Below are 12,317 nucleotides of genomic sequence, written 5' to 3' on the forward strand. Positions count from 1 at the left end.
CGACCCTGCATGCACGCGAAATGCTTTCGTGCTCAGGGCTGCCAAGTAGGACTAACAAGCAGAAATACAAATGTATTGGACATATGAGAAGCTATGTAGACATGCATAATCTCTTGCTCTTTGAGCCTTGACGATGTACATAAATTATTGGTAGGGGAAAAGTAGCAATTCCCTAGAAATTGGAGGAATTTTTCGAGAAGAAAGTGATGCTGCAATAGGAAAAAGGGTATAGTAAAACCACAGTACACATTCAGTGAACCAACAGAGTGAAGATACGATAAGTATTGGGGAGAGCCTTTCTTTTTTCTAAGAACATTCCTTTTGCGTATATTGTTTCGTACATCTATTTGCATTTCTTATCTGAATACAGTGTATGTGCAATAGAGTATAACGAAAGTTACCTGATCCTATTGCTGTAAGTGAGCAGCTGTGTATTAATGATACATAGTAGTAGTACATAATATTATATGATCTAGTTTGCTTAAATATTAAGTTGTACACAGAAAATCCAAATATTTTTTTAAAGTAATCCCAATGCATTCAGCCATCGCTCCAAATTCAGCATTTATCTTCTTTTTTGCGTGGTTCTGATTGGCTTTTTGAGAGAAATTCATTACTATCCGATACTTGCAATCCCTTCAGGATGGCGCGTTGGAGGGCGGTCATCCATACAGATAACCTGGGATCGATCCCCCTCAATGTCTTCTGGGTCGAGCTTGTCGCACGGGACTTGCCTAGTGCGGTTTACGTCTCCTGTGTGGTTTGCAGGCTATTACACAGTGCGAGATTTACCTAGTGCGCACAGAGTGCTCACTCGAAGGCCACAAAAAAATCTCATACTTGCAATCCCTTCGGGATGGCCCAGTTGGTTTGGAGGGCGGCTGGTATGACCTGGGATTGATCCCCCCCCCCCCCTCAATGGTATAACAGTGGAAAGTTTACCCAATGGGCACAGAGTGCTCACTCGAAAGGCAAAGACTGTAACGGCTATGGGTTTTCTTGGGGTTCCAAAAAAAACCCATACTTGCAAACACATTTTAACAGTTGACCAAATTAAAAATTTAATTGTCTCTTTCTTTTTAAAATTTAGTAGTTCCACTTGGTTCTTTGTTTCAGTTTTGTGTTTTGCATGGTTCAGTTGGATACTTGCTATAAAAGCGGTTTTAGATGTTTTAAGACGTGAAGCTTAATGTCTTATAGGTATTTGCTAGTATAACTGTGACGCTTAAAAGTTTGGTTTTGAATGAATCAATTTGCATACAATTCCATCTTATAATTAGTAACTTGCGAACTAAATCGGAGGGAAAGCAGAGCACATATTTCATATTTGTGTAACATTTCTCGTATTTGGGTTCAATGTTGTACTGTCCTTGTATATGTTGTGTACAACGCTAATTCAGTGTGGCCGCCTTCATCTTAAATTTAGTGTACAGAAGCAACATTTTAGTTCACCATGCTAAACTACGCTTGCTTCTGCCAACTTCTTCTGGCTCCGGCCAAGAAGTAACTCGTAATCCTGCAAAATATAGAGATATAAGTTTAATAAGGAATGAAAAAACATAACCTTCTGCATTTTATCATGCTACTACTGAGGCTCCAAAAGTGCAGATATCCTGAGTAACTCTGTGATCTGTGTGCACAATTTTGTTTTTTTTGGTTTAACACTATATTGGTTGGAGAACTATAAGCTGACGCAGAATTAGCAATTATAAGTAAGAGGCATGCTTGACGTCCATGCTTCTAAAATTCTCTACCGCAGCAAAGATGACAAAATTTGATCAAATATACTATCAGTGGACAAAAACAACTGTGAGAACTGACCTGTACAATAGCTTGGGCACAAAGCTTTCCTGATAAGACAGCACCTTCCATTGAAGCCAAGTATTTCTGTTTTGTGTAGTCACCAGCTAAATAAAACCCCTCAATAGGAGATCTTTGCAAGGGCCGACAGGGTTCACAACCTGGCACAGTTTTATAAACAGACCTGAGAGAAAAAAAGCAGATTAATCAGGATTCAGAATAGGAATATATTCCATGTGGACTGTAATTCTCACATATTACACAACTATGAAAGCAAAATGATTACTGACCTTGGAGTTTTGACAATGTGATACTTCAATATTTTTGCTTTGCTCTGATCTGCCGAAATTTCGTCAGGGAAAAGCTTTGCTAGTTCCTTCATTGTAGCATCAATAATTTCTGAGTCACTACGATTTATCCACTCTTCTGCAGGTGCAAATACCAATTCCAACATAGACTGATTGGGGTTGTAATATTCCTGCAGAGAGACCAGTTATATCAGAGGACCCTAAAGAACACATGAACGGATATAGTGGGCTAAGTTGTCATCCATTCTTGATTGTACCCAAGTAAAGGAAATAATTTTTCTCCCCACTCACTCCCATATGCATATCGTTCAGCCACTTCCCCACCTCTGCACCTTTTTTATGTTCTCATTTCTAAAGATTCAATGTAGTCTTGCGGCTCGCCTAAGCTAATCCGAGAGTAAAAGTAATCATCTCAGGATAGTTAGAGCAGTCTGATCTCCAGGCTTTAGTATTACGACATCATTATTAATTATCTATTTATATGTAGAACGTTAACAGATAATCAAAGCTATATGGCATAGCTGTCTTATTCTGGGTTAAAAATAGCAAGAAGATCCCACTACTTCTCCAACTTTTTAGTAACCACTGCTTTATATTTTGTACACATTTTCTAACAAAATTAAGAAGTAGGCTTATCACCTCTCTCCAAACACTGAACACTGCAGGTAAAACTGAAGTAAGCCCCCCTCCCCCCCCCCCCAAGGGAGCGTTTGGTGCGAGTATGAAATGCAACCACAGACTGAGAGAGCGTTTTCCCCTCCTTCAAATTATTTCAAAATTTAGCTAAAAGAAACTACTTTCCCTGCCTTAAGTTTCATCACTCTTTCTTTACTTCTCCTTCGAAAGTTGCTTCCTGTAGAGCCCCTGTGCACAGACAGGAGCATTGTCCTGACTATTCCGTACATACAGAACCTATATCATTATGCATCCTAAATGAAGATTACAATAGCAGCAACTCATACATAAATATAGCAGGACACAGATCTAGCAGCAACTCACACACATATCCAACAAGCATTATGCAATTTACCAGCAACTCATACCCAACAGATTAGACCAGTATGAATGGTACAGACGAGTCAATACCTTACATGTAACAGACATGTCAGCATACACACTGAGCAATGGGCTTCTGCATGAAGTAAAAGAGAGATTGAGCAAGGGAACCATACAAGTATCAGGAACATCTATAATCTTGCTCCACCAACAATGGTGCCATTAAAAAAGTAGGGGAACATAGTCAACATGTAGCTGATGAAACGTGGCATGGATACTCCAGTCCATTATAAATGCCTTGGAGAAATGGTCATCATAACATGTCAGGTCTGTCCTTGACTGAACAAACGATTAGGGATGTGGGGGGGCAAAAACAAAAGGTTTTCGAACCAACCCAAATTTCATAGACCTTCAATTTAACAAAGGCAATTTACATGATATGGATCTAATGTTTCTAGTGCCAAGGAAACTTGCAGGAAATTGATAATATATCTTCATTGGATTCCTATCTATTGATGCCAAATGTATTGCTGGATGCAAAGAAGAAAATATCTCAATGGTTGAAGTGTGTGATATTTTAGACAGAATAACTGACCTTATGGGAGCATTTTTCTATGGTGAAAAATCATATAAGCGGAAGAGACATATTTGTTTATATTAGATATATACAAAATCCATTTCAATCCAAAAGATAAATAATATTAATAATATAAGTTGCAAAAGAATTGGACCAATACAGGAGGAAATTTTATAAACTTTTATTAGGTTTTCCCCTTTGGCTTATTGATTAAAAACACTATGGTAGAGTACTAAACAAATTGTAAGGGCTCATAAAAGATTTTGAAAACTACCTACCAGAATTGGCAAAAAAAATTCTTTCAAATGTTCACGAGAGAAGATGAAGAGCCACAATTTACGATGTTGTATTTAATAAGAGACCGGGGAAGGGGGGAGAGGGGGGGGGGGGGCTAATGTGAGAATGTAGTCATGGACACGCAGAAACTGCTCTGGAACAATAAAATTGATCAAAAATGAACCTGCTGAAGAGCAGATTATCAGATGTGTTCTTCAGTTTTCTGTCAAACCTGCAAATTAAATTTATACAAATCTTTTCAGTAGGAATCTCAGCCACTAATAGCTAAACAATGGTAGTTCTGCTCATCAAAGTTGAACAGACAATTGCAATGTGTCCAATCAAAGTTTGGGAAAAGCTTACATCCATAAGTTCCTCATTCAAGGGAAGTTAACAGAATACCGGAGGACCACATAAACATGTACGTATAGACATTAACAGGCACATACATAGATATGCTAGAGGAAGAACAAACACTGAAAAGTAAAATTTTCATCACTAACCATATATGGACATTTATCACAGGAACTCCCACTAGCTTCTCCAACTTTTGGAAATATGGGATCTCTTTCCACTCTTCAGGCAAAAGAAGCTTGAAGATATCCACTAATCGGATAATCAAAAGTCAGCAAAAAATTATAAATTCATATTAAAAATGTGAAAACTGGAAGCATCGATGCTAGTATAATGGATATTATACCTGGAGTGGCAAACACAAAAGCATCTCCTTTAATTGTACTGCCATTATTCAGTATAAAACATTTGACACTTCCATCCTCATTCAGCTCAATCTTTTTTATTCGTGAGTTTAGTCTGACTTGGCCACCTTTTGACTCAATATGTTCAACAATCGGCATGCAAAGTCTCTCAGGAGGGTTACCATCTAAAAAGGCCATTTTTGAACCATGTTTCTCCTGCAGATTAATAATTCAAATATATCAGAAAAGTTAAACAGAGTGAAAAAGTTCAGAAATAAGTTTCCTGCACCAATATGTCAGGTCCCTAACATGATTTACAGCTTTGGTAGGATTATATCCCTTTCTCTCTTTTTGTTTTGAGGGTGGATCAGGATTCTAACCTGAAGAAATCTGTTCAAAGCAATCAAAATGCACTGCATCGAAAGCTCGTCAGGGTTTATGAAGTTAAGTGCCTTTGACATGGCAATGAACACCTCATCTGTCACCCTATCAGGCACACCCTGAAAAGCAATTAAGCAAATAGCTGCTGATGAGTTTTGCAAGATGTATGTTGTTAGAAAAAGAAAGGCAGGTAGACAATTCTAACATGTTAAATCAACAACATGCAAGTCAACTATGTCCTCAAGGTTATGAACTTTAAAGAGTAAGATAAAACGATCACGCACTTGCTTTCTCATCCAGTCCTTAACACTTAAACCGTCTTGAGCTTCAACATAAGATTGCCCTCCAAGCATTGCTGGCAAGAGTCCAATAGCAAATTTGACTTTTTCGGGCCACGTAAGCATTTCGTTGTTCTTTAGTATGGCCAAAATTCCTGTAGAAGTAATAACGCATAGATAGAGAAATGAGAATAAGAGATACAGCTAGAGAAATGAAAATAAGAGATAACAATAACTGGCTTATGCTTGCAATGTGTAAAAATTTGTACATACACTCAATCACTTTAGCTACATGCAGAAATTCTGATCAAGACGTAATGAACCTTTATGTTCTTTTAATGTTAGCAATGCGCCAGAGGTATTAATGGACTAATCAATTTCATGCCTTATTGGGGAAGTTTACATAATCAATGCAGAAGGGAGAAATTTACTCATGATTAAGTACTTACCATTTAATGGCGCAGGAAGAGCTTCAGGAAAATCAAAGCGGCTGAACTCCCCTGGCTTGTTAGGCATCGCAAATATCATTGAATGTTCCTTCCACTGCAACCGATCGTTTATCCCTAGTTCTCCAAACAAGTTCTGCATATTTGGGTAAGCCCCAACTTAAAGGAGATGCACCAACTTGTATGAGTCACCATACGAAATTAACAGATAAAAAAAGATAGGCAAGGCAGAATACAGATCGACTGACATATTGGCTATTTGCAAAAGACAAACAGGGATAGCTATCTGATTAATGGACAAAAGAGATCTTGAAAGAAACTGTTGTACTAGAAGATTAAAGTATGCATTCTTGAGGAGTCAAACTTACAGAATATGTGCAACCCAGTCTCATACCAATCTCCATCATCATCTTTCCATGCAGCTACCTAAAAGGTAGGTATAAGTATTCAGGTGCAGAACACATAAAGATTAATGCTAATTCAATCTTTTAGCCTATACAACTAGATTCTTGGTGACTGCTTCAGTAAGATAAAACTGACTAACATAGTGCTCTATACCAAAAACATCAGCTAATTCACATAGCATCTCACAGAAAAGAATGTTTATATGAGAAATGCAACCAACAGGACAGGTAAAATTGACTCAATCTTAAAATAATAGAGAATAATAATAATAATAATAATAATAATAATAATAATAATAATAATAATAATAATAATAATAATAATAATATACTTTCCATATCTTTTACCTAATATGCTGTACTATTTTCTCGACAATTAACACTATTAGTAGTAAAGCTGGAAATTTTTAGGACAGATCTATTTCCTCCAAAAATAGAGAGAGAGAGAGAGAGAGGAATAAAACTAAACTGAGAGAAAGGAAGACAGTCAAAAATAGGAATAGTGAACACCCTTGCAATTGTTTGAGCAACTGAATGTTTAAAGAGTATGAAAAATGATTTTAAACAAAACAAATAGAAGCCTTCCTGAAAAGGGACTATCAATAGGGAAGGACACAAAAGAAAAAGGAATAAAATTAAAGGAAAGCATGGATATTCTTCACCTTTCCACCTAGGACATCTCTTGCCTCCAGCAATATCGGTTTGTGACCAGCATCAGCCAGATATTTTGCTGTAGACAAACCACCCAAACCTGATATTCCAAAAAAAAAAAAAAAAAATTGAATTAGAATCATGCTACAGCTTCTATTTGTCTGAAAAGGCCATGTAGTACCTCGGCTAGCATTCTTTATTATATCTTTTATAGTACAGCAGAATGAATCATGCATATAACATTCTTTCTTTAGGTACTCAGATAATCAACCAGTTGATGACAATACAAGAGAAATGACCGGCACAGTATTTTGCAAGCCAAGTTGAAGAACACGTTGAAAACTGCTAACCGGTCAGTGGTCCAGACTAGTAAAGATGAAATATGAAGATCTCCTTCTCATCTTTTTCTCACAGATTGCAAGCCTTAGAAGAGTGCAACCCCTATATGTAACTCGTTTGACTTTTCAATGGGTTTTGAAATTTTTGGAACTCTAAGTACTCTGATTATAGGTATTGTGATATCAATCTTGCACAAGGTATTGGTTCATTTGCCTCCAATATTTCAGAATGATCCATTGGACATGCCACCCAATAGACAGCACGTTCACCCGCTTATCATGGCTCAGATGATAAGAGAGAATAGACATATATATGATAAATGGATCTTGGGCCTAACTCAACCCCAAAAGCTAGCTTATGAGGCGAGGATTGTCCAAGACCATATAAGGAGACCAAGGACCTCAAATCCCACCGATATGGGACAACTCAACACCCCACCCCCCCTCCCCCACGCCCAGGCTTGCAAACTGGAGCGTGGACAACATAAATGGGAGCCCCATATCGGTAACAATAAATGGGATGGGCCTGGCTCGGATGCCATGATAAATGGACATTGGGTCTAACTCAACCTCAAAAGCTAGCTTATGAGGTGAGACCAAGGACCTCAAATCCCACCGATGTGGGACAACTCAACAGTATAAGAGTGACGGCAAAAATAGTTCAAAACAAACTAATTTTCAAATCGCTCCTAATCTAATCAGTTGGGACTTGCTGATTAGTTGCAAAATGGCGAAGAACTAAGAACCTAAAATTTTGCGGTACAAAACAGTTAATCAGAAAAGAATGCACAGGTAAATATTCTAGTGATAATACAACTAATAGAATGATCTTCCCTCCGAAAAAAGAAAAATGAAGACTACAAATATAGATGACTGGAAAAAATCACCTGCACCAGCAATAACAATCTCCAATGGTTTAGTTGGGCGTGAGGAAGTACGAAATGATGATGATAATAACGCCGCCTCCAAATAGTTAACTGTATTGTCTAGCTCTGGTCTTGGATAATCAATGCAGACTACCTGAATGGCAAGATATACTTCTCTTATTTTAGAGAATATATGCCCAAGATCATAAATTCAGAATCACACCGCATTCAAAACAAACCTTTAAAGGATTAAAGTCCTTTGTCAATCTTCTGGTCATGGCACTGGGAGTACGAATCCTTAACTTATGCCCCATGGAGTCGCTACTACCAAAACATAACAAATTCCTTTGCAAGTGACCATCTTGACTTTCAGTTCCCAAAGAAGACCTCGAGCTCCAAAGATAAGCTGAATTACCTTGGACTCTCAAATTAACGGCAGAAACAAGTCCAATTTGGGGCATTTTACTGAACAAAATAGCAGTAAATTAAGCCTGATTTCAGTGTAAGAAGATTGTCCCACTTGTGAACCTAAATACTATGTAGAATTCCTTTTCTTTTTCAAATATTCTGGTTCTTAAGCATTTATTACACAAATTTATATGCAAAAGTAAAAAAGATTCTAGCTTTTACGGTCCATATAAAACTTGTTCTCGCACTATGAGTAAAGTTATCCTTCACCCACAAAATCAAGTTAAAATTTTAACGAGTAGAAAAACGAAAGAAAATAAACAAGATCCTAAACGGGAAAAAGAGAGAGCTTTTCTCAAGTAAAGCATTCAGCTGATGTAACCAAAGAAACCAAAACCATTTCTTACCTCGGTATGAAACCGCCTAGGAGTTGTGTTTCACGTTGTGGATTACAAACCAAGATTATGCTAAAGTTGTAGGAAATCGTTATGCACAAGATAAGCAAAGAAGGAAAAGCAAATAAGTTGTTGTGTTGAAGTTAAAAGAGTTAAGAGTGGGAACTGAAAATTTGTGGTGGTTTGGCAGTTACCCACAAAAAGATACCCCTGATAAAGAATTGCTGAATCTTTTGTGTATAAAAAACTAATATTTGGTGGAGATGCCTGAATTTGGTGGTTTGGCCACTTCCGTTAATGGGTCATTTGTTTGCTATTTAGCTGGAAATATGTTATCTTCCTTTAATCCTCACTCCAAACTCAATTTGCAGTAACTCGCACTGGACCGGCCTTTATGTTTGGCTAGACTCCCAAAAATGATTGGCTATTCCTACCATAGCCACACTTGGTGGATAAAACACCTCTCTCTCTTTTTAATTTCTTGCTTTGCTCATTCCTTCTAAGATTTGACCACTTTGAATGCATTGTTAGGTATATAGTAGATATGCCCTAGATCCAATATCATATTTGATGATTTGAACATGTTTTTGTGAACGTTATTTGATATAAAAGTATATGGCATTTGATATTCTTTTATCATAGTTATTTTTAATTGTTTGATTAACTTGATAAGGTCCTTGATTAAAATTTTGAGTCTTGTCATCATGATGGAGATCATGATAATGCGAGTAAAGTTTCTTATAATTTAATCTAAATTTGTTCTTGATCGTACGATTATTAATTTGGACATTAGTAATCCGGTTAGATCAATATTTATGTGATCGTCTTTATGAGATAAAGATTAGTTGATCTCATTAACTAAACCACATAAATAGATTATGCATATAGAGATATGATCATTGAACTGACTCATTGGATAATTCCTAATGGTTATAATTACCATAAACTGTCAATAGGATATTTTCTTGAAGAATGTAATGTAAAAATTTCCTTTGACCTGAGATCGTCATAGCAACTGACAAGTTATTTCTTGTGCTTTGATACTAGACACCTATGGCCCTAGGGCGATAGTTGAAAGGATATTGGGTATGATTAATGTTACAACTCATATCCACATGTGTTAGTTCATGTCATATATTAGTTAACATAAATCCAAGAAGGAATTATCTTTGAGATGATAAGAAGTCAATCCTATTGGTCTTAAGTGATACAAGAGTGTATAAGGGTGATTAACCAGTATTAGAAGTTAAACGAATCAAGGATGTTGTAACTCGTATTTTCAGGTAATCTAGCGGTGCTTAATACACTCAAGAGGTCATTTATTAAGGTATTTTAATCATATAATATCCGTATCATAAGTCTTGAAGTCAAACGAGTTATGAAACAAAAGTCGACAAAAGTTGTCGCAACTTAGGTTCATAATTTTACTTAAACATTAGGTCAAATGTTTCTAATCTTTTCTCAAAATTTACAAGGAATTACGGGGTGATATACCCACCAAATTAAATATCTATGAGTCTAGTTTCCAACTCATTAAACCGTTCATCGATACGATCTCGGAGTAGAGAGATATTCGCGTTTTCGCGAGACCGCGCCAAGCACCTCTCTATGGGACCCACTAAGTCGGTTTAAGATATTTGGACCTATATAGGATGACTACAACCCGTTTTAAGTCATTTCTTTTCACTATTTTCAGACCTTAGAACCCTAGGAACATCCTCTCAAGGTTCTCTCAAGATTCAAGACCCAAAAAAGGGCAAACAACACAAATCAAGTGTCGGGAATTCCGTGGCGCTAGTAAGTCTCTTGTTCTTCTTGTTGTTGCTCATTTTTGTGTCGTTCCAACTCGTGTGGGAGGTTGTTTTAAAGGGTTTATGTTCTGTAAATACTCCCTCATGTTCTTAATATCAATCCTAGGTGATTTCAAGCCTTCTAAAGTGATTCTAGTGCCGAAAAACACTAATTGATCGCTAGTTTCGTTTTTTTGTTGTGTGGCAGCATTGGAGGGATATTTCATGGAAATTTAAGGTCAAATTGGAGTTGTTCTTTCTGTATAAAGGTAAGGAACCTCTTACTCTATCCGTATTTAAGATTATCCAAGTTGCGGCTAAGCCATTGAAGCTAGAACTTGTGAGATATATATCGAAAGGTTTGGTAGTAATGTTATTGTTTTATGGACTGTTTTGCGTTGTTGTTGGGCTGAGTAATTTACAACTATCTTGTGGAGTTTTGGAGGAGGAATGGTGTGGGGAAACACCATATATATGTAGGGTTATGGGCTGATAGTTATTCGTAACATTTCCAGATTGTTTGACACGACTATGGTGGTCGTCGTATGTATGGAGTGATTAGGCTGTGTGTGGACTATATTGGGAGGCTCAATATGTTTATTATTGATGTTGTTTGGGCTGTTTGGTGACTATTTTGAATGGTGTGAGGTCATATATATAGGGGAGGTGCTGTCCGTTTCATCGTAAAATAGGTTGTGGTCGATACATAATAGTTATGACGCTTAAATGATAACGATAGTATCGTTTCTCTTATTGTAGACTAAGGAGTTTTGACAATTGCATAGCTTGAGATTGGGGAAGTATATACAAGGTATGTGAGGCTATCCCTTTCCTTCTTTTGCACGACTCCGATTGCACATAATGTAATGAACGAGCTTCCAAGATACTCTACTCTTAGAAGCTAGCAGTACTTACATTGTTTTCCCTCTTATGGAACGATTGATGTTAATGTTGCTTCTCTTATTCTTATGTTATCAATGTTGTTCGTACTTCCTAAATCTTATAAGGTTCATAGTGAAGAGTTAGTCCTAATAACGCGTACAGAGGATACCGACCTTACGTCACTCCGAAAGGTTTAGAATGTGATTCCATGAGTCGAGCATGCATTATATATATGTATCTATTTTACTCTACCGAGCCACGCTATAGTTGGCCGGGTACGGCACCTATTGTGCAACCACTGATCAGTTGGGTTTTACCGAGCTCCACGTGGCCGGGTACGATTCTACCGAGCCTATTATGGCCGGGTACGATATGATGGTGATGATGCCCACAGAGGCGAATGCTTTAAAGGTTTATGTATTTATACATATGTATCATGCATTTCATGTAAGTAGCCCTCAGAGGTACTAAGATGTTACAGGTGGTATATTCTTTATCCTTGCTTACATTACTGATCGTATTTATGGTTCCTTGCCTTACATACTCAGTACTTTATTCGTACTGACGTCCTTTTATTTGTGGACGCTGCATGTCGTGCTGCAGGTCCTGATAGACAGACAGGTGCAGCTCCCCCACCACAGTAGACTGTCCAGTTCAGCGGTGATTGGCGAGATCCCTTCTCCGGACTTGCCTTGGTCTTGGTATGCAATTTTTGTTATAGACATTATGGGTATGTCGGGGCCCTGTTCCGGCTATGTTGCAACACTTATGTTCTTTTAGAGGCTCATAGACAGGTGTCGGCTCATGTATAGTTTGGTATGCC

General features: G+C 37.4%; 1 protein-coding gene across 3 annotated transcripts; it reads right to left on the reverse strand.

Annotated features, from left to right (window-relative positions):
- Nucleotides 1-1,298: 1,298 nt before the first annotated feature.
- Nucleotides 1,299-9,330, reverse strand: LOC107816873 (15-cis-phytoene desaturase, chloroplastic/chromoplastic). Of its 3 annotated transcripts, none has more exons than XM_016642615.2 (15): nucleotides 8,835-9,330; nucleotides 8,259-8,484; nucleotides 8,041-8,173; nucleotides 6,827-6,915; nucleotides 6,129-6,186; nucleotides 5,764-5,919; nucleotides 5,321-5,469; nucleotides 5,036-5,155; nucleotides 4,658-4,871; nucleotides 4,461-4,563; nucleotides 4,142-4,189; nucleotides 3,195-3,240; nucleotides 2,091-2,278; nucleotides 1,822-1,984; nucleotides 1,299-1,516 (listed from the first exon to the last, which is right to left on the reverse strand). In XM_016642615.2, the coding sequence occupies exons 2-15, from the start codon at nucleotides 8,478-8,480 to the stop codon at nucleotides 1,457-1,459; spliced, it is 1,749 nt and encodes a 582-aa protein (XP_016498101.1). In that variant the 5' UTR covers nucleotides 8,481-8,484; nucleotides 8,835-9,330; the 3' UTR covers nucleotides 1,299-1,456. The 3 variants fall into 3 exon arrangements, with proteins under 3 accessions (XP_016498101.1, XP_016498102.1, XP_075112185.1); XM_016642616.2 differs by having other exon boundaries at nucleotides 8,259-8,510; XM_075256084.1 differs by having other exon boundaries at nucleotides 6,827-6,959; nucleotides 8,015-8,173; nucleotides 8,835-9,189.
- Between the last annotated feature and the right edge of the window lie 2,987 nt (nucleotides 9,331-12,317).

Source organism: Nicotiana tabacum, chromosome 6, assembly GCF_000715075.1.
Source record: "Nicotiana tabacum cultivar K326 chromosome 6, ASM71507v2, whole genome shotgun sequence".
In the NCBI taxonomy this organism is placed as follows: Eukaryota; Viridiplantae; Streptophyta; class Magnoliopsida; order Solanales; family Solanaceae; genus Nicotiana; species Nicotiana tabacum.